This window comes from Cetorhinus maximus, unplaced genomic scaffold, assembly GCF_964194155.1.
Source record: "Cetorhinus maximus unplaced genomic scaffold, sCetMax3.hap1.1 HAP1_SCAFFOLD_264, whole genome shotgun sequence".
Taxonomy (NCBI): domain Eukaryota; kingdom Metazoa; phylum Chordata; class Chondrichthyes; order Lamniformes; family Cetorhinidae; genus Cetorhinus; species Cetorhinus maximus.
In genome coordinates this window covers 487,773-510,283 of record NW_027596224.1, presented here as the reverse complement: position 1 = coordinate 510,283, position 22,511 = coordinate 487,773, and the positions used below count along the sequence as shown (strand labels likewise).

The window sequence follows — 22,511 nt, the reverse complement described above, 5'->3', positions numbered from 1 at the left end:
TGTGGTCTCACTCATGTCCCGCATAGCTGAAGCATACCTCCCTACTTTTGTAATCGATTCCCCTCACAATAAATGATAATATTCTATTAGTTTTCCTAATTACCTGCTGTACCTGCGTACTAACCTTTTGTGATTCATGCAGCAGAACACCCAGATCCCTCTGAATCTCAGAGCTCTGCAATCTCTCACCATTTAGACAATAAGCTTGTTTTTCATTCTTCCTGCCAAAATGGACAATTTCACATTTTCCCACATTATACTCCATTTGCCAGATCTTTGCACACTCACTTAACCTATGTCCCTTTGTAGGCCCCTTATGTCCTCTTCAATCTTACGTTCCTATCTTTGTGTTGTCAGCAAATTTAGCCACCATTCCTTCAGCCCCTTCATCCAAGTCAATTACATAAATTGTAAAAAGTTGAGGCCCCAGCACTGATCCCTGTGGCACAACACTCGTTACATCTTACCAACCAGAAAAAGACGCATTTATGCCAACTATATTTCCTGTTAGCTATCCAATCTTCTACCCATGTCAATATGTTACCCCCTACACCATGAGCTTTTATTTTCCACAATAATCTTTGATGTGGCATCTTATCAAATGCCTTCTGGAAATTTAAGTACAGTACATTCACCTGTTCCCCCTTATCCACAGCACATGTGACTCCTTCAAAGAACTCCAATGAATTGGCTAAACATGATTTCCCTTTCACAAAACCATGTTGATTCTGCCTGATTAGAAACATAAGAACAGGAGAAGGTCATTCAGCCCTCCGAGCCTGCTCCTCCATTCAATACAATCATGGCTGATTGAACACTTCAATGCATTTTACCCACACTATCCCCATAATCCTTTATGTTATTGTTAATCAGAAATCTATCAATCTCTACTTTAAACATACTCAATGATTGAGCTTCCACAGTCCTCTGGGGTAGAGAATTCCCAAGATTCATAACCCTCTGGGTAAAGACATTTCTCCTCATCTCGGTCCTAAGTAGCTTCCCCCTTATTTTGAAATCGTGTCCCCTGGTTCTAGACTCCCCAACCAGAAGAAACATCTTACCTGCATCCACCCTGTCTATTCCTTTAAGTATTCTGTAGGTTTCAATGAGATCACCTCTCATTCTTCAAAACTCTAGAGAATACAGGCCCAGTTTCCCCAATCTCTTTTCATAAGACAGTCCCGCCATCCCCGGAACAAGTCTGGTGAACCTTCATTGCACTCCCTCTATGGCAATAATACCCTTTGAGGTAAGGGGGCCAAAACTGCACACACTACTCCAGGTGTGGTCTAACCAAACTTCTATACAATTGAAGCAAGGCTTCACTACTCCTGTACTCAAATCCTCTTGCGATAAAGGCTAACATTTCATTAGCCTTCCTAATTCCCTACTGCACCTTAGCTTCCAGTGACTTATGGACAAGGACACCCAGGTCCCTTTGTACATCTACACATTTTCTAATCTCTTACAATTTAAGAAATACTTTGCAAATCTGTTACTTCCACTAAAGTGGATAACCTCACATTTTTCCACATCATATTCCGTCTGCCATGTTCTTGCACTAAAGTTTGTCCAAATCCAAAGCCTCTTTACATCTTCCTCACAACACACATTCCACCTAGCTTTGTATCATCCACGAACTTGGAAATATTACATTTGGTCCCCACATCTGAATCATTGATAAATTCTGTGAATAGCTGGGGCCCAAGTACTGATCTTTGCAGTACCCTACTAGTCACAGCCTGCCAATGCGAGAATGATTTGTTTATTCCTACTTTCTGTTTTCTGTTAGCCAATTCTTAATCCACTTGCCCCAGAATCAGTCCCAATGCCTCAGAAATCTGATGCCCTCCCTCCTACACCAGTTCTCCAACCACGTATTTAATCAATCAATTTTCCTATTGCTATGCTCACTAACATGTGACATTGGGGGTAGTCCTGAGATTACTGCCCTTGAAGTTCTGCTTTTTAATTTCCTTCTTAACTTCCTGAAATCTGCTTTCAGGACCTTATCCCTCTTCTTACCTAGGTTGTTGGTACCAATGTGGACCACGACTTCTGCCTGATCCCCCTCCCCCGAAGGTTGTCCTGCAGCCGCTCAGTGACATCCATGACCCTGGCAGCAGGGAGGCAACACACCATCCTGGAGTTACATTTACCGTCGCAGAAACGTCTGTCTGGTCCCCTGACAATGGAATCCACTATAACTATTGCCCTTCCATTCTTCTTCCTCCCCCCTGTACAGCTGAGCTGCCCATGGTGCTACAGGCTTGGCTCTGGCTGCACTCCCTAGAGGAACCATCGCCCTCATCAGCATCCAAAATGGAAAACCGCTTAGCAAGCAGGATAGACTCAGGGGCCTCCTGCACTACCTGCCTGGTTCTCTTAGACTGCCTGGCGGTCACCCATTCCCTCTCGGGCTGTACGTTTCTGACCTGCGGTGTTACCACCTCCCTAAACGTGCTATCCATGTAGTCCCCTGTCTCGTGGATCGCAACAGTGACTGCCACCACCGCTCAAGTTCCGAAACCCCGACCTCAAGCTTGTGCAGCTGGTGACAATTCCTACAGATGTGTTTTTCAGGGACACATGGTGGGTCCACAACTTCACACATGCTGCAGGATGTACACTCCACTTGGCCGAGCTGACCTGCCAACCCGTAACTCTAAAAGCTATTTATTACACTTAAAGAGTAAGTAGAATGAGTAGAATAAATTACTAGTAACTTGACTTTGCTACGCTTACGTTAACTTTATCTTACTTTGGTTTACTTTATTACTTTATTTCACTTTACTTCACGATTGCTAGTGTTTCTTGATGAAATCTAAGTAGCTATTTCTTTATAAATGATACATTTTTCTAGTTTTAAGCTTTTTAAACACACTCCCAAACAGCAGCTTCTCACCAACCAATGAACTGACAGTTTTCCTGTGACGTCACTCCTGGACTTTTTTCAAACTCAGCCCGTTGCCTGAGTAGAGGTGTCCCTCTCAGTTTGGCTGTCTCCGCTCCCTTAAATTTTTCTAAGTGTCCTGCTATAACATCTTTAATAATAGCTTCTAACATTTCCCCTGTGCTGATCAGCCAATATAGGTAATTGTCGTAATTTACTGCAAAAGGTTCGAGCTTCAGTGCGGATATTCAAACTTGCTGACATATTGTACACTGAATTTTGTGAGGCTGTGTGCGGCACCCAATCAATCACACATCTTGGAACTGTCCACATGACTCAGAAGATGGGAGGTGCTGAGCTAGCATGCCCACTCAATGGCAACCTTGGAGTTGAGCATATTTCTCAAATCAGTCATTGGAAATGCTAAGTATCATCTTTCCGCTTTCTGTTGGCTTCTCATGTTTATGTCCCACCAACACTGCCTTCCTTAGATGTTTGAAAATGGCCTTGCTCCTAATCTATGCTGCTGACCATGTGTCAATTTGCCATAAAAGTCCTTTCAAAGTTTATTATTTAGGATATAATTCAGTCTTAACCGCTCTAAAAGTTGCTGCAGTTGCACTTGGTTAATTTTCCTTTGGCTGATTTGAAATTTTCGGGTCTAGAAATGTCTAAACTTGCCCTCTGGCAGGGCTGCTGCACGGTCAACTGGAAGAGAATACAGTGAAATGTGAGCGGCATCTTCCCGTTCTGCCTCTGCTTCACACATCAGTGCCTCTTGGTGACATGACTGAGATTGGAATTTTTTAATTAAAACGATGTTTGTGACGTGAACTTGTGTCCCATCAATGCTGCAGCACAGGTGACTGCCAACAAGTTGTATACCAGACTGAGACTGAACACCCTGACATGTCAGCTTGTATGTAAATACAATGTCATGGGATAGTTGGTTGGAGCAATTTTAACAAGGTGTGAGGTGCTGTAAAACTCTAAACTGCCAGAGCTAAACATATTTACCAGGAAACATCCTCAAGGAAGAGGGCAGTTGTGCTTTTAACTCGACAGCTCAGTTGAAGTCATGATTTTTTTTTAACATTTTATGTTTACAAGGGCATAATTACCTCTCACCTTAGATATACACCTCTTTTCAGTGATTTCAAAAAACTCATTTTTGTATTTTAGTGCTAAAATCTGCAAATTTCTATTTAACTCGATATAAAAATAACCAACAAAGGCTAAAACCCAGTGTATACACCTTCCTTCAAACCTACTGCTGCTATAATAATTAAAGAGCTATTCTCTCTACAATCAGGTCTGTTGCTTCTGAGTAGTCCAATTCCATTATTGGAAGATGGGTTCTGGGATTTTACAAAAGTTTGTGGATTACATTCCATGATTCCATTCATTTGTGCTTAGGTAAAGGGAAAACAGAAAAGAAGGACTTGTTATTTCTATAGTCCCTTTCATGACCACCAGATGTCCCAAAGCACTTTACAGGCAATGGAGCACTTTTGGATTATAATCACTATTGTAATGTGGGAAACACAGGAGGGAATCTGTGCACAGCAAGCTCCCACAAACAGAAGTCTGAACAGTTTTTTTAATAATGTTGATTGTGGGCTAAATATTGGCCCAGGGCAACAGGGAGAATTCCCCTGCTCTTTTCCAAAATAGTGCCTTGGGATTTCACATCCACCTGAGGGAACAGTCAGGGCTTCAGTTTTAGATCTCATTTGAAAGATGGCACTACCAGCACTGCAGCACTCCCTCAGCACCGCTCTGCAGATCAATCTAGACCTTTTGTATTCAAGACTCCAGAGAGGGGGTGAGTTTAAATTTGGCAGGGGGATGGGAACTTGAGCGGGGAGACAAAAGAGAGGAAACAAAGATAGGAATGAAAGACAGAAAAGTAGAAAGTAAAAGGGTTATCAGCAAATAGGGCCATAGTACAAAAAAAGGTATGTAAAAATGTTATAAAGACAAGTCTAGAGGCACTGTACCTGGATGCACGGAGCATTCACAATAAAGTAGATGAATTAACAGCGTAAATAGATGTTAATGGGTATGATATGATTGCAATTACGAGGACATGGCTGCAAGGTGACCAAGGATGGGAACTGAATATCCAAGGGTACTCGATATTTAGGACGGAGAGGCAAAAAGGAAAAGGAGGTGCAGTGGCGTTGTTGGTTAATTATGAATTCAGTGCGATAATGAGAGAGGATATTTATTGGCTCAGAAAATCTCGATGTAGAATCAGTCTGGATGGAGCTAAGAAGCAACAAGGGGTGGAAAACATTAGTGGGAGTCGTCTATAGGTCTCCAAACAGTAGTGATAAGGTAGGGGACAGCATTAAACAGGAAATTGGAGATGCATGTAACAAGGGCGCTACAATAACCATGGGTGACTTTAATCTACATATAGACTGGACAAACCAAATGAGCAATAATAATGTGGCGGATGAATTCCTGGGGTGTTTGTGAGATGGTTTTTCTGGAGTTTTTGGTTAAGGACAGTATTGCAGTACTGGAGAAAGAGGCTGTGTCAGAGGTTTCAAGGGCAGATTCGATTTGGCTAGAGCTAAGGAATAAGAAGGGTGCAATTGCATTGCTCGGTGTAATTATAGACCACCAGCTAGTGGGAAGGATACAGAGGAACAAATCTGCAAGGAAATTACAGAGAGGTGTAAACATCGTAGAATAGTTATAAGGGGGAACTTTAATTACCCGTATATAGACTGGGATACTGGTAGTGTAAGAGGCAGTGAGGGACAAGCATTCCTAGACTGTGTTCAGGAGAATTTCCTACAGCAGTCTGTGTCCAGTCCAACGAGAAAAGAGGCACTGCTAGGGTTCTTGGGAATGAGGTGAGCCAAGTAGATAAAGTGACAATGGGGGAACATTTAGGGGTCAGTGGTCATTCTATCATAAGGTTTAGGATGATGGTGGAAAATGACATTGGTCAATCCAGAGTAAGAATAATCAACTGACAGAGAGCAGACTTCAATGGGACAAGAACGGAGCTGGGCCGGATAGACTGGATCCAAAGGTTGGCGGGAAAAACAGTAGCTGAACAATGGGCTACCTTCAAAGAGGAGATGCTTTGGGCACATTCAAGGTATACTCCCTCAAAAGGGAAGGATAGGACAAACAAATCCAGAGCTCCCTGGATGACAAACGAGATAGAAATTAAGTTAAAGAAGAAAAAATGTGCTTATGACAGGTGTCAGGTAGTAAATACAATTGAGAACCAAGCTGAATACAGAAGGTTCAGAAGGGATGTGAAAAAGCAAATACGAGAAGTAAAGAGGGATTATGAAAAAAAGGCTGGCAGCTAACATAAAAGGAAATCCCAAAGTATTCTATAAGCAGGGTGGTAAAAGGAGGAGTCGGGCTGATTAGGGGCCAAAAAGGGGATTTACACATAGAGGCAAGAGGCATGGCTGAGGTGTTAAATGAATACTTTGCATCTGTCTTTACCTACGAGGCAGACGCTGCCCAGGCCATGGTGACAGAGGAGGAAACTCAGTCACTAGAAGGGTTTAAAATTGAAAAGGAGGAGGTATTGGATAAGCTGTCGGTACTTAAAGTTGATAAGGCACCGGGACCGGATGAGATGCATCCAAGAATATTGAAGGAAGTGAGAGTGGAAATTGCAGAGACACTGGCAATAATCTTTCAACGTTCCCTGGATTCGAGGGAGGTGCCAGAGGACTGGAGAACTGCAAACATCACGCCCTTGTTCAAAAAAAGTTGCAAAGATCTGCCCTGCAATCACAGACCAGTCAGTTTAACTTCGGTGGTGGGGGAACTTCTAGAAACAATTATTTGGGATAAAATTAATAGTCACAGGGTAAAATATGGACTGATTCAGAAGAATCATCATGGATTTTTTAAAAGGCAAATTGCATCTAGCTAACTTGCTGGAGTTTTTTGAAGAGGCAACAGAGATGGTTGGTGAAGGCAAGGCCGTTGATGTGGTGTATATTGACATCCAAAAGGCATTTGATACAGTGCCACACAACAGACCTCGAGGAGAGTTATAGACCATGGAATAAAAGGGAGAGTAGCAACGTAGATACAAAATTGACTGAGGGATAGGAAACAGAGAGTAATGGTTAATGGGTATTTTTCCAGCTGGGAGAAGGTTTGTAGTGGAGTTCCCCAGGGATCGGTATTGGGACCCTTGCTCTTCCTGTTATATATATAAATGATCTAGACCTTGGTGAGCAGGAGACGATTTCAAAGTTTGAGGGCAACACAAAACTTGAAAGAATTGTAAACTGTGAGGAGGACAGTGTAGAACTTCAAAAGGACATTGACAGACAGGTGGCAGATGAAGTTCAATGTGGAGAAGTGAGAGGTGATACACTTTGGTGCAAAGAACATGGAGAGACAATATGAAATAAAGGATACTATTCTAAAAAGTGTGAAGGAGCAGAGACCTGGTGTATATGTAAAAAAATTATTAATGGTGGCAGGGCAGGTAGAGAGAGCTGTTTCTAAGGCATACAGTGTTCTAGGCTTCATTAATAGGGGCATAGATTATAAGAGCAGGGAGGTTTTGATGAACTTATATAAGACACTGGTTAGACCTCAGCTGGAGTATTGTTTACAGTTCTGGGTGCCACACTGTAGGAAGGATGTGAATGCATTGGACAGAGTGCAAAAGAGGTTTACGAGAATGGTTCCAGGGATGAGACACTTTAGTTATGAGGAAAGATTGGATAAGTTGGGACTGTTTTCCTTGGAGAGGAGAAGGCTGAGAGGAGACTTGATAGAAGTTTTCAAAATAATGAGGGGCCTGGACAGAGTAGATAGGGAGAAACTGTTCCTGCTCGTAAATGGACCAAGAACCAGAGGGCACAGTTTTAAGGTGTTTTGCAAAAGAAGCAAATGCGAGGTGGGAAAATACTTTTTCTCACAGTACGTAGTTAGGATTTAGAATACACTGTCTGGAAGTGTGGTGGAGGCAGGTTCAATCGAGGCATTCAAGAGGGCATTGGATGACTATATAAATAGAAACAATGTGCAGGGTTACGGGGAAAAGGCAGGAGATTGGTACTAAGTTAAAATGCTCAGAGAGCTGGTGCAGACACAATGGGCCGAATGGCCTCCTTCTACATTGTAACAATTCTGAGACAGTGTGCAGACATTCATCCATAAATACTGAAGATTGACTGATACATCTGTAAATTACATTTTCCTTTAAAGATGTGTTAGTGGTCACAATATATGTGAGTATTATTGCCAGAGACTGGGAGTTGGTTTGATTTCTCTACAAGCAAAGGGTTGTAAAAGGAAAGTTGCTATTTCAGACGGTGTTATGGTGATGGATAGGTTCATTCTCACCCATTTGCCCAGTTGTTTCCGGATCCTTGTTTCTGACAGAAGTAGGATTGGTTTCCGTATCTCCACCATCCTGATTTTGTGGCTTTGGATAAAGTACGACTGATGACCTTTGGCTCCATGTCGACTAGGATGGCCCGAGCTACTGGCAATGCTGAAAATCACACCAGTGCTGGGAAATTACAACACAGTATCTAAAAATACACATTCCAGCTATCAACTATAGCACAAGTGGTTTTCACTCAAAACCTGGCTCTAAATTTTTTAAACCCAAAACCAATGGGAAGAATGATGCACGAAAGAGCATCGCTGCAGGGAGCAGGGGGGACACTATTTAGGCTGCACTCAGTCTTAGTATTGCAGCAGGAGTCTTATGGCCTTTGTAAACAATCAACTCAAGTAGTAGATGGTCTCAATATCAAAATAAACTGTTCTACATATAAACTGTTTCACTTCAGTTTAAATACAATAGAATTCTTTTAAGAATAGTGAAAATGCTTGGAGTGACATTCATCACAAGTGCTGCCTGCAGAATCTGCCACATTCTGTTTTTATAACTGTTCCAAATTATCTTATTTGTAATTGTTTTTAGAGTACTAATAATTAATTGACTAGCTTTATCATATTTACTACATTAGTAAAAATATGCTATAGATAAATGTTTATTCAAGAGGCTAAGCCAGCAGAGACACAATGGGCTAAATGTCCTCCTTTTGTGTATTATTAGTTTTTTTATTCTTTCACTGGATGTGTATGTCACTGACAAAGCCAGCTTTTCTTTCCCATCCCTAACTGCCCCTTGAACTGAGTAGCTTGCTAGGCCATTTCAGGGGGCAGTTAAGAATCAACCACACTGGCTTCTACATGGACTTCAGTAAGGCTTTTGACAAGGTCCCACATGGGAGAATGGTCAAGAAGGTAAGAGCCCATGGGATCCAGGGAAATTTGGCAAATTGGATCCAAAATTGGCTTCGTGGCAGGAGGCAGAGGATGATGGTCGAAGGTTGTTTTTTGTGATTGGATGCCTGTGACGAGTGGTGTACCGCAGGGATCGGTGCTGGGACCCTTGCTGTTTGTAGTGTACATTAATAGCTTATACGTGAATATAGGAGGTATGATCAGTAAGTTTGCAGATGACATGAAAATTGGTGTCGTAAATAGTGAGGAGGAAAGCCTTAGATTACAGGACGATATAGATGGGCTGATAAGATGGGCAGAGCAGTGGCAAATGGAATTTAATCCTGAGAAGTGTGAGGTGATGGATTTTGGGAGGACTAACAGAGCAAGGGAATACACAATGAATGGTAGGACCCTAGGAAGTTCAGAGGATCAGAGGGACCTCGGTGTACATGTCCATAGATCCCTGAAGGCGGCAGCACAGGTAAAGGTGGTTAAGAAGGCATATGGGATACTTGCCTTTATTAGCCGAGGCATAGAACATAAGAGCAGGGAGGTTATGTTGGAGCTTTATATAATGCTAGTTAGGCCACAGCCGGAGTACTGCGTGCAGTTCTGGTCGCCACACTATAGGATGTGATTGCACTGGAGAGGGTGCAGAGGAGATTCGCCTGGGCTGGAGCGTTTCAGCTGTGAAGAGAGACTGGGTAGGCTAGGGTTGTTTTCCTTAGAGCAGAGAAGGCTGAGAGGGGACCTGATAGAGGTATAGAAAATTATGAGGGGAATAGATAGGAAGAAACTTTTCCCATTAGCAGAGGTGTTAATAACCAGGGGGCATAGATTTAAGGTAAGGGGCAGGAGGTTTAGAGGGGGATTGAGGAAACATTTGTTCACCCAGTGGGTGGTTGGGATCTGGAACACACACTGCCTGAGGGGGTGGTAGAGGCCGGAACCCTCACAATATTTAAGTAGTATTTGGATGAGCATTTGAAATGCCAAAGCATACAGGGCTACGGGCCAAGGGCTGGAAAATGGGATTAGGATAGGTGCTGGTTGATGGGCACGATGGGCTGAAGTTGCTGTGGGTCTGGAGTCACATGGCGGCCAGACCGGGTGAGGGGGGCAGATTTCCTTCCCTCAAAGGGCATTAGTGAAGAAGATGAGTTTTTACACCAATTGATAAATAGTTTGATGGTCACGGTGATGAGGCCGGGCCGGGTGGGGCTGGGTGGGGGGTGAAGCCCTGACCCCACAGCCTGACCCTGGGCCCCTGGATAACTAGCCCAGTGACACTGACACTGACTCGATGCTGAATGAGGGGGTTTGCCCCGCGCTCCCTGAGTGATGAGGGGTTGGAGGGACTGAGGGAGCTGCTGCTGTAGGAATGTCCCTCACCATCGCCTCCGGCCTCCTGCCTGAAGAATCTCTCCTGGGAAGCGGCCCGGTAACTGTCCCTCCGGCCCCGGTCACTCCGGCCATCGCTGCTGACCACGTCCAGCAGCTCCTGGCCCACCTGGTTCCCGCACTGGCCGAGCTGCAGCAGCACGAGCGCCATGGCCTTCCCCCCGCGCGCGCACGCGCCTCCCGCCACCAGAGCGCGCGCTCCCCCACGCGCCCGTGCGCCCCCCCACGCGCCCGCGCGCCCCCCGCCGCCGCCGGTCAGACGCGGAGCCCCCGCTTCCTCTCGGACTCCGGCGCCTGCGCAGAACCCGGCTCCCCTTAGCCCCGCCCCCTCCCTGCAACAACAACTGGCATTTAGATAACCCTTTTAATGTAGAAAAAAGTCCCAAACGCTTTACAGGAACTTTATAAAACAAAGTTTCATTCGGTTTAGATCAGAAATCATAACCTGAGTCAAAGCTGGGCAGGTCTGACAGGCCGTGTGTGCAGAGAGAGGGAGAGTTTCCCTGTCCTGACCCGGGGGAACAGCATCTTCCCCATCAGGAACCCTACAGCCTCCCGGCCTGACCCTCCCGGCCTGACCCTCCCGCCCTGACCCTCCCGGCCTGACCCTCCCGGTCACTACACCCTCCCGGCCTGACCCTCCCGGTCACTACACCCTCCCGGTCACTACACCCTCCCGGCCTGACCCTCCCGGTCACTACACCCTCCCGGCCTGACCCTCCCGCCCTGACCCTCCCGGCCTGACCCTCCCGGTCACTACACCCTCCCGGCCTGACCCTCCCGGTCACTACAGCCTCCCGGCCTGACCCTCCCGGTCACTACACCCTCCCGGCCTGACCCTCCCGGCCTGACCCTCCCGGTCACTACACCCTCCCGGCCTGACCCTCCCGGCCTGACCCTCCCGGTCACTACACCCTCCCGGCCTGACCCTCCCGGTCACTACACCCTCCCGGCCTGACCCTCCCGGCCTGACCCTCCCGGTCACTACACCCTCCCGGCCTGACCCTCCCGGTCACTACACCCTCCCGGCCTGACCCTCCCGGTCACTACAGCCTCCCGCCCCGACCCTCCCGGCCTGACCCTCCCGGTCACTACACCCTCCCGGCCTGACCCTCCCGGTCACTACACCCTCCCGGCCTGACCCTCCCGGTCACTACAGCCTCCCGGCCTGACCCTCCCGCCCTGACCCTCCCGGCCTGACCCTCCCGGTCACTACAGCCTCCCGGCCTGACACTCCCGGCCTGACCCTCCCGGTCACTACAGCCTCCCCTCCCGGCCTGACCCTCCCGGCCTGACCCTCCCGGTCACTACAGCCTCCCGGCCTGACCCTCCCGGTCACTACAGCCTCCCGGCCTGACCCTCCCGGTCACTACAGCCTCCCGGCCTGACCCTCCCGGTCACTACAGCCTCCCGGCCTGACCCTCCCGGTCACTGCAGCCTCCCGGCCTGACCCTCCCGGCCACTACAGCCTCCCGGCCTGACCCTCCCGGCCTGACCCTCCCGGTCACTACAGCCTCCCAGCCTGACACTCCCGGCCTGACCCTCCCGGTCACTACAGCCTCCCGGTCACTACAGCCTCCCGCCCCGACCCTCCCGGCCTGACCCTCCCGGCCTGACCCTCCCGGTCACTACAGCCTCCCGGCCTGACCCTCCCGGTCACTACAGCCTCCCGGCCTGACCCTCCCGGTCACTACACCCTCCCGGCTTGACCCTCCCGGTCACTTCAACAACATCAGACCATTAACTCCCTCCACCACCCCCACCCCCTTTTTAAATCCCCTTTCTTCTAATAATTATTATATTTTTCTTATAGATTTTTCTTTTCCCACCTATTTCTATTATTATTTTTAAAATTTATTTCCATCCATTGTTTTATCTCCACCTTTTAGCCCATTGCGATCCCTTCCCCCCCACCCCACCCCACCCCCACCAGGGCTATCTGTACCTTGCTCGTCCTGCTTTCTACCCTTAATGTCACCATTAGCACATCCTTTAGCTAATATCATCACCGTCAACACCCCTTTGACCTTTTATCTATGACATCTTTGGCAATCTCTTCTTTGCCTCCACCTATCACTGGCCCTCTATCCAGCTCCACCAGTCCCGCCCCCTTAAACAACTTATATTTCACCTCATTATTATACCGAGATAGATAGGTTCTTGATTGGTAAGGGGATCAAAGGTTACGGGGAGAAGGTGGGAGAATGGGGGTTGAGAAACTTATCAGCCATGATTGAATGGCGGAGCAGACTCGATGGGCCGAATGGCCTAATTTCTGCTCCTATGTCTTATCATCTTATTTCTATTTCTCTTTAGTTCTGAAGAAGACTCATACGGACTTGAAACATTAACTCTGTCTTCCTCTCCACAGATGCTGTCAGACCTGCCGAGTTTTTCCAGCAATTTTTGTTTTTGTTAAAGTTTCAGGCCTGTTTGACTCTCCCTCAGAGCCAGACTCTCTCTCTCTCTCTCTCTCGCCACAGAGGCTGTCACATCTACTGAGTTTCTCCAGCATTTTCTGTTTTTATTTCAGATTTCCAGCATCCACAGTATTTTGCTTTTAACTTAGTCAAACAGGCAGGTTTTAAAAAAAACAAACAAGTGCTGAAAATATCCAGCAGCATCTGTGGATCAAACTGAGTGTGAGGGAATTTCTATTCCTGGGCTGTTTCGGTCTATTTTCTGAGTGGGCCCGGGTCCTGTTTGAAGGGCAGTAACCTCTGGCATATCTGGAATTCCTGTGCAAGTGAAGAGTGCGGCACAGCGACAGGCCACACATGCTTGGTTTCTGGCACACAGAAATTGGGCAATGTGCCTGCACGGTGGGCTGATGCAAAAAATGCGCAGCACAAAAAATGAGCCCACATAAGTTTTTGAGTTGAGAGTTGAAGTGCTGTCATTAGTTCTGTGTGCAGCTGGGGCTCAGAGAAGCCTGTCAAGAACTAAAGAAGCGGCAGAAGGTTGCTAGTCCCATGTTGCTGAAGGAGGCTCAGAGAAGCCCCAGGAGATGTTGGTAGCTCTGTGCTGCTGAGCATTGGGCTCAGGGAAACCTAGGAGCAGTGATGTTCTGCTTAGAACAGCTAGACAGCTGGGATCATGCGGGTGATTAGATGCTGGGGTGTAGGCTTGTGAATCCAATGGGGCGCAGTCTCAGGAGAAGAGAGCAGTCATTGAGGCAATTTGGGCTGCAGTCCAGTTGCCTGACAACTTATTGGAGGCAAAAGGGTTTCAAGGCTGTGTTGCAGATGCTGTTCAGGGAAATCAGAAGCTGTATCCTCAAAAGAGGAGCTCAAATACCTCTTGAGGAAGACATGTTTTAAGGATTTTTGTGACTCACAGTCATCACTGATGCCTGGGTAGGTTGCTGAGAAATTCCCGGTTGTGTCTGCCATTTAATCTGCAGCTTTTGGTGTATTTAACCACAGTTTTTCTATCAATTCATGTTTACTTCATGTTAATTCTGAATGATTTTTCTTTATTCATTCATGGGATGTGGGCTTCGCTGGCTGGGCCAGCATTTATTGCCCATTCCCATTTGCCCTTGAGAAGGTGGTGGTGAGCTGCCTTCTTGAACCGCTGCAGTCCCTGTGGTGTAGGTACACCCACAGTGCTGTTAGGAAGGGAGTTCCAAGATTTTGACCCAGCGACAGTGAAAAAATGGTGATATATTTCCAAGTCAGGATGGTGAGTGGCTTGGAGGGGAACTTCCAGGTGGTGGTGTTTCCATGTATCTGCTGCCCTTGTTCTTCTAGATGGTAGTGGTCGTGGGTTTGGAAGGTGGTGTTGAAGGAGCCTTGGTGAATTCCTGCAGTGTATCTTGTAGATGGTACACACTGCTGCTACTGTGCGTAGGTGCTGGAGGGAGTGAATGTTTGTGGATGTGGTGCCAATCAAGCGGCTGCTTTGTCCTGGATGGTGTCAAGCTTCATGAGTGTTGTGGGAACTGCACTCATCCAGACAAGTGGGGAGTATTCCATCACACTCCTGACTTGTGCCTTGTAGATGGTGGACAGGCTTTGGGGAGTCAGGAGGTGAGTTACTCTCTGCAGGATTCCTAGCCTCTGACCTGCTCTTGTAGCCACAGTATTTATATGGCTAGTCTAGTTCAGGTTCTGGTCAATGGTAACCCCCCAGGATATTGATAGTGGGGGATTCAGTGATGGTAATGTCATTGAATGTCAAGGGGCCATAGTTAGATTCTCTCTTGTTGGAGATGGTCATTGTCTGGCACTTGTGAGGTGCGAATGTTACTTGCCACTTGTCAGCCCAAGCCTGGATATTGTCCAGGTCTTGCTGCATTTGGACATGGACTGCTTCAGTATCTGAGGAGTCATGAATGGTGCTGAACATTGTGCAATCATCAGTGAACATCCCCACTTCTGACCTTATGATGGAGGGAAGGTCATTGATGAAGCAGCTGAAGATGGTTGGGCAGAGGACACTACCCTGAGGAACTCCAGCAGTGATGTCCTGGAGCTGAGATGATTGACCTCCAACAACCACAACCATCTTCCTTTGTGCTAGGTATGACTCCAATCAGTGGAGAGTTTTCCCCCTGATTTGCTAGGACTCCTTGAAGCCACACTCGGTCAAATGTGGCCTTGATTCAAGGGCAGTCATTCGCACCTCAACTTCGGAGTCCAGCTCTTTTGTCCATGCTTGAACCAAGCCTGTAATGAATCACAGAATCTTAATGGCACAGAAGAAGCCCATCAAGTCTACACCGGTTCTCCAAATGAGCATTATGACCTAGTTCCATTGCCCTGCCTTTTCCCCGTACCCTTGCACATTATTTCTGTTCAAATAATCATCTAATGCCCTCTTGAATGCCTTGATTGAACCTGCCTCCACCACACTTCCAGGCAGTGCATTCCAGACCCAAACCACTCGCTGTGTGAAAACCTTTTTTCTCATGTGACCTCTTTTGCAAATCACTTTAAATCTGTGCCCTCTCGTTCTTGATCCCTTTACGAGTGGGAACAGCTTCTCCCTATCTACTCTGTCCAGCCCCCTCGTGATTTTGAACATCTCTATCAAATCTCCTCTTAGCCTTCTCCTCTCCAAGGAGAACAGCCCCAACCTCTCCAATCTATCCTCATAGCTGAGGTTCCTCATCCTTGGAACCATTCTTGTAAACCTCTTCTGCACTCTCTCCAATGTGTTCACATCCTTCCTATAATGTGGTGCCCAGAACTGTACACAATACTCCAGCTGAAGTCTAATGAGTATCTTATATAAATTCAGCATAGCCTCCCTGCTCTTGTACTCTATGCCCCTAATAATAAAGCCCAGGATACTATATGCTTTATTAACTGCTCTCTCCACCTGTCCTGCCACCTTCAATGATCTATGCATGCATACACCCAAGTCTTACTGCTCCTGCACCCCCTTCAAAATTTCAACCCTTATTTTGTATTGTCTATCCCTGTTCTTCCTACCAAAATGCATCACCTCTCACTTCTCTGCATTGAACTTCATCTACCACCTATCTGCCCACTCCACCAACTTGTCTATGTCCTCTTGAAGTTCTACACTGTCCTCCTCGCAGTTCACAACACTCCCAAGCTTCATAACATCCACAAACTTTGAAATTGTCCCCTGCACACCAAGATCTACATCATGAATACATATCAGGAAAAGCAAGGGTCCCAATACCGATCCCTGGGGAACTCCACTGCAAACCTTCCTCCAGCTCGAAAAATATCTATTGACCATTGCTCTTTGCTTCCTATTTTTCAGAAAATTTTGTATCCATGTTGTTACTGCCCCTTTTATTCCATGAGCAATAACTTTTCTCACAAGTCTGTTGTATGGCACTGTGTCAAATGCCTTTTCAAAGTCCATGTGCACCACATCAACAGCATTACTCTCATCGACCCTCTCTGTTACCTCTTCAGAAAACTCCAGCAAGTTAGTTAAACACAATTTCCCTTTTAGAAATCCATGCTGACTCTTCCTTATCAACCCATATTTTTCCGTGTGACTACCACTTCTATCCTGAAGAACTGTTTCTAGAATCTTTCCCAGCACTGACATAAAACTAACTGGTCTGTAATTGCTGGGCAGGTCTTTACAACCTTTTTTTAAAGGGGTGTAATGTTTGCAATTCTTCAGTCCTCTGGCACCAGCCCTGAGTCTAGGGAAGACTGAAAGATTATGACCAGTGCCCCTGCAATTTCTACTCTCACTTCCTTCAATGTCCTTGAATGCATCTCATCCTGTCCCAGTGCCTTGTCAACTTTAAGTACAGGAGTGGCCCTGGTGGAAACCAAACTGGGAATCAGCGAGTGGGCATCCGCCCTCACACCTTCCTCTCCCTCCTAGAACCATTATAGGGTCCCCCTAGTCCTCACTTATCACTCCACCAGCCTCTGCATTCAAAGGATCATCCTCTGCCATTTCCGCCAACTCCAGCATGATGCCACCACCAAACACATCTTCCCTTCACCACCCCTGGCGGTATTCCGCAGGGATCGTTCCCTCTGGAACACCCTGGTCCACTCCTCCATCACCCCCTACACCTCAACCCCCTCCCACGGCACCTTCCCATGCAACCGCAGAAGGTGCAACACCTGCCCCTTCACTTCCCCTTTCCTCACCGTCCAAGGGCCCAAACACTCCTTTCAAGTGAAGCAGCATTTCACTTACACTTCCCGCAATTTAGTTACTGCATTCGTTGCTCCAAATGCGGTTTCCTCTACATTGGAGAGACCAAATGCAGACTGGGTGACCGCTTTGCGGAACACCTTCGGTCTGTCCGCAAGCATGACCCAGACCTCCCTGTCGCTTGCCATTTCAACACTCCACCCTGCTCTCATGTCCACATGTCCGTCCTTGGCCTGCTGCATTGTTCCAGTGAAGCTCAACGCAAACTGGAGAAACAGCACCTCATCTTCCGACTAGGCACTTTACAGCCTTCCGGACTGAATATTGAGTTCAACAATTTTAGATCATGAACTCTCTTTTCCATCCCCACCCCCTTTCCGATCCCCCTTTTTCCAATAATTTATATAGATTTTTCTTTTCCCACCTATTTCCATTATTTTTAAATGTATTTCCACCCATTGTTTTATCTCTACCTTTTAGCCTATTTCGATCCCTTCCCCCCACTGCACCCCCACTAGGGCTATCTGTCCCTTGCTCGTCCTGCTTTCTACCCTTAATGTCACCATTAGCACATTTCTTAGCTAATATCACCACCATCAACACCTCTTTGTTCTTTTGTCTATGACATCTTTTGGCAATCTCTCCTTTCCCTCCACCTATCACTGGCCCTCTATCCAGCTCTACCTGTCCCACCCCCCCTTAAACCAGCTTATATTTCACCTCTTTTCTATTTTTCCTTAGTTGTGATGAAGAGTCATTTGGACTCGAAACGTTAACTGTGTTCCTCTCCGCAGATGCTGTCAGAACTGCTGAGTTTTTCCAGGTATTTTTGTTTTTGTTCTAGATTTCCAGCATCTGCAGTATTTTGCTTTTATATCAGTTAGAAGGTTATTGCTAAGCAAGTGCCGCTTGATAGCACTGTTGATGACCTCTTCCATCACTTTACTGATGATCAAGCGTAGACTGATGGGGTGGTAATTGGCCGGGTTGGATTTGTTCTGCTTTTTGTGTACAGGATTTACCTGGGCAATTTTTCACATAGCCAGGTAGATGCCAGTGTTGTAGCTGTTAGAGTATAAGTTATATGTTAGAGTATAAGATAGAATTCACTGTTTTGCTTTGTTGACTCTTGTTTAGTAAAATGTCTTCTGTCTGTTTAAAACCATGGCATCTTGTGGCTTTATTCTCTTAAATTACCTGGGATTTCAAATTTTGTGTACTTTACGACAAAAAGTTACTGGTCCCTATCCGGATCATAACAATATTGGGGCCTGGTCTGGGATCGGAACAAAAGTTATGTTTCAGGTCAATGACCTTTCATCAGAACAACAAGTTTTAAGGAATATCTTAAAGGAAGAAAGTGAGGTGAAGAGAGTTGGGGAGGGAATTCCAGAGTTTGGGTCCCAGGCAGTTGACCAAAGGTGGAGTGATTAAAATCCAGGACGCTCAAGAAGCCAGAATTAGAGGAGTGCAGATAATTTGGAGGGTTGTGGGACTGGAGGAGATTAAAGAGATAGGGAGGAGTTAGGCCATGGGGGGTTTGAAAACAAGGTTGAGAACTTTAAACAAGATGTTGCTTGACTGGGAACCAATGTGGGTTAGTGAGCACAGGGGTGATAGGAAACAGGTCTTGGTGTGAGTTAAGACATGGGCAGCAGAGTTTTGGATGACCTCAAGTTTCCAGAGGGTAGAATATGGGAGAGCATCCAGGATTACCTTGGAAAAATGGAGTCTAGAGGTAACAAAGGCATGGATGAGGGTTTCAGCAGCAGATGAACTGAGACAGGCATGATGCCAGGCTGTGTTACCAAGATGGAAATAGGCAGCTTTAGTGATGGCACAGATAATCTGGTCAGAAGCTTACCTCAGGGTCAAATATGACATCACTGTTGTGAACAATTTAGTTCAACCTCACATAATTGTCAGGGAGAGGGCTAGAGCTGCTGGCCAAGGAACAGAGTTTGTAGCAAGAATGAAGACAATGATTTTGGCCTTCCCAATATTTGATTGTAGGAAACCTCTGCTCATCCAGTACTGGATGTTGGACAAGCAGCATGATAACTTTGCAACCAAAGGAGGAGTCGAGAGTTGAGGTGAGATAGAGCTGGGTGTCTTCAGCGACATGTGGAAACTGAAGTTGTGCTTTCAGTTGATGTTGCCAAGGGGTGTCACGTAGATGAGAAATTGGTGGGTGCAAAGAATATATCCTTGCAGTCAGTATGCAGCTATAGCTGGTGATTCAGAAGGCAAGTGCAATATTGGTGTTTATTGCAAGGGGAATGGAAAATTAAAGTAGGGAAGTTCTGCTGCAGCTGTACAGGGCCTTTTTAAGACCACATCTGGAGTAGTGCACAGTTTTGATCTCCTTATTTGGAAAAGGATATAATTGCACTGGAGGCAATGCAGAGAAGATTCACTTGGCTGATTCCTGGGATGAAGAGGTTATCTTATGAAGAAAAGTTCAACAGCTTGGACTGATACCCATTGGAGTTTAGGAGAATGAGAGGTAATCTCCTGAGGGGACTTGACAGGGAGGATACTGGCTATTGTTTCCTCTTGTTGGGGAGACTAGAATTAAGCAGCACAGTTTAAGAATAAGAGGTCTCCCTTTTAAGATGGAGATGAGGAGGTTTTTTTCTCCTAGCATTGTTAGTCTGTGGAATTCTCTTCCCCAGAAAACAGTGAAGGCTGGGTCATTGAATTTATTCAAGGCTGAGTTAGATAGATTTTTGATAAACAAGGGAGTCGAGGGTTATGGGGGGAAAGACAGGAAAGTGTAGCTGAGACCACAACCAGAATCACAGAATCTCACAGTGCTGAAGAGGCCCTTTGGCCCATCGAGTCTGCACCGACATGTGAGAAACACCTGACCTACCTACCTAATCCCATTCACCAGCACTTGGCCCATAGCCTTGAATGTTATGATGTGCCAAGTGCTCATCCAGGTACTTTTTAAAGGATGTGAGGCAACCCGCCTCCACCACCCTCCCAGGCAGCGCATTCTAGACCGACACCACCCTCTGGGTAAAAAAGTTTTTCCTCACATCCCCCCTAAACCTCCTGCCCTCACCTTGAACTTATGCCCCTTTGTGACTGACCCTTCAACTAAGGGGAACAGCTGCTCCCCATCCACCCTGTCCATGCCCCTCATAATCTTGTACACCTCGATCAGGTCGCCCCTCAGTCTTCTCTGCTCCAACGAAAACAACCCAAGTCTATCCAACCTCTCTTCATAGCTTAAATGTTTCATCCCAGGCAACAACCTGGTGAATCTCTTCTGCACCCCCTCCAGTGCAATCACATCCTTCCTGTAATGTGGCGACCAGAACTGCACACAGTACTCCAGCTGTGGCCTCACCAAGATTCCATACAACTCCAATATGACCTCCCTACTTTTGTAATCTATACCTCGATTGATAAAGGCAAGTGTCCCATATGCCTTTTTCACCACCCCACTAACATGCCCCTCTGCCTTCAGAGATCTATGGACACACACGCTAAGGTCCCTTTATTCCTCAGAACTTCCTAGTGCCATGCCGTTCATTGACTACTTCCTTGTCAAATTACTCATTCCAAAGTGTATCACCCCACACTTCTCAGGGTTAAATTCCATCTGCCTGTTATCTGCCCATTTGACCATCCCGTCTATATCTTCCTGTAGCCCAAGAGCAGATAACCAGATCAGCCATGATCTTATCGAATGGCAGAGCAGGCTCAAAGGGCCGAATGGCCTACTTCTGCTCCTAAGTCCCATGTTCCTATGTAAGTTGCTATGGGACACCAGAGGTGATGGTGCAGGAGCAGGAAGAGAAGCCATTGCAAGTGATACTCTGGCGATGATTGGGTGGATAAGAATGGAACCAGGTGAGAGCATTCTCATGCAGTTGGACCACAGTGGAGAGGCATTGGAGGAGGATGGTGTAGTCAACCGTGTTAGGGACTACAGACAGATTGAGAAGAATGAGAAGGGATAGTTTAACTTTGTGGTCCAGCCAGATCTGCCCGTGAATAAGTCTGATGTGCTTCTTATCCATTCAAGTCTGCATTCCTTGAACTTAAGGGAGTGGATATGAGGCTGTACCAGGACGAACAATCAGGATGAGAGAGAACAATGTTTTTAATGGGGACTGGGACATTGAAGGTGAAAGTGAGGGTGTATTTGAGCAGATCAGTAGCTATGGAAATGTCATGGTGAATGGAGGGGAAAGGCTAGACAGTTTGAGTTTTGAAAGTTCAGTTGTAAGTGAATTAGAAGATTTTTTTTCTCGAGGCGTACAGAGAAAGAATCCGGGTTTGGAGAGGGAAGTGGAATGTGGGTGGAAGAACCTCCGCACTCTCCCTCCTCCTCCCCCTGTCTCACCTCCTCCTTCTCCCTGTCCTCTCCTTCTCCCACCTCACATCTCCTCCTTTCTCTCCTACCACCCTTACCACCTTCTGAGCTGAGACCTGTTGTGTCTGATGTAGATTTGTTAAATTTCCTACCCTACCCCTGAGAGCAAATTAAAGGAGAAGATTCAGAAGAGATTTGATAAAGTTATTCAAAATTATGAGTGGTCTGAATAGAATAGATAGGGAGAAACTGTTCCTATTGGTGGAAGGGTTGAGAACCAGAGAACACAAATTGGTGATTGGCAAAAGAATCAGAGGTGATATGAGGAAAAACTTTTTTCACGCTACAGCTGGCTAGGATCTGGAATGTAGACTGAGAGTGTGGTGGAGGCACGTTTAATCATGGCTTTCAAAAGGGAATTCAATAATTATCTGAAGAGAAAGGAATTTCAGGGCGATGGATTAAGAGCAGTTGAGTGGATCTAGCTGAGTAGCTCTTTCAGAGAGCTGGAATGGGTAGAACAGGCAAAATGGCCTCCTTCTGTGCTATAATGTTCTATGGACATAATTTAATGCCCTCCCTCGAGGCGAGTTTGGAGAAGTGGTGGGGTGGGATTTAATCGGGTGGAGATCCCCCTGCCTTCCGGCCTCTGCCCCGATTAAGTGACAATTAATGCTCACTTAATGAATACTCACCGCTGCTGGTATTCAACACGTGACTCCAGACCCACAGCAATGTGGTTGACTCTGAAATGGTCTAGCAAGGCACTCAGATGTATCAAACCGCTACAAAGTCACAAAAAAGGAATGAAACCGGACGGACCACCCGGCATCGACCTAGGCACTGGAAATGACAACGGCAAACTCAGCCCTATTGACCCTGCAAAGTCCCCCTCACTAACATCTGGGGTCTAGTGCCAAAATTGGGAGAGCTGCCTCACAGACTCGTCAAGCAACAGCCTGACATAGTCATCCTCACGGAATCATACCTTACAGATAATGTCCGAGTCTCCACCATCACCATCCCTGG

General features: G+C 46.5%; 1 protein-coding gene across 3 annotated transcripts in view; it reads right to left on the bottom strand.

Annotated features, from left to right (window-relative positions):
- tubd1 (tubulin, delta 1) overlaps nt 1-10,717 on the bottom strand; it is a 44,625-nt gene extending 33,908 nt beyond the window's left edge. For 2 of the 3 annotated variants that reach the window (XR_013574256.1, XM_078535091.1), the window contains exons 1-2: nt 10,538-10,717; nt 8,249-8,399 (exon numbers count right to left, since the gene is read on the bottom strand). Coding sequence is in view for 2 of the 3 variants with exons in the window: in XM_078535091.1 (XP_078391217.1) it covers nt 8,249-8,399; nt 10,538-10,697 (311 nt within the window). In the remaining variant the exon portion in view is untranslated. The remainder of the gene's footprint in view (nt 1-8,248; nt 8,400-10,537) is intronic. The other variant, XM_078535092.1, reaches the window with a different exon arrangement.
- Nucleotides 10,718-22,511: the final 11,794 nt, after the last annotated feature.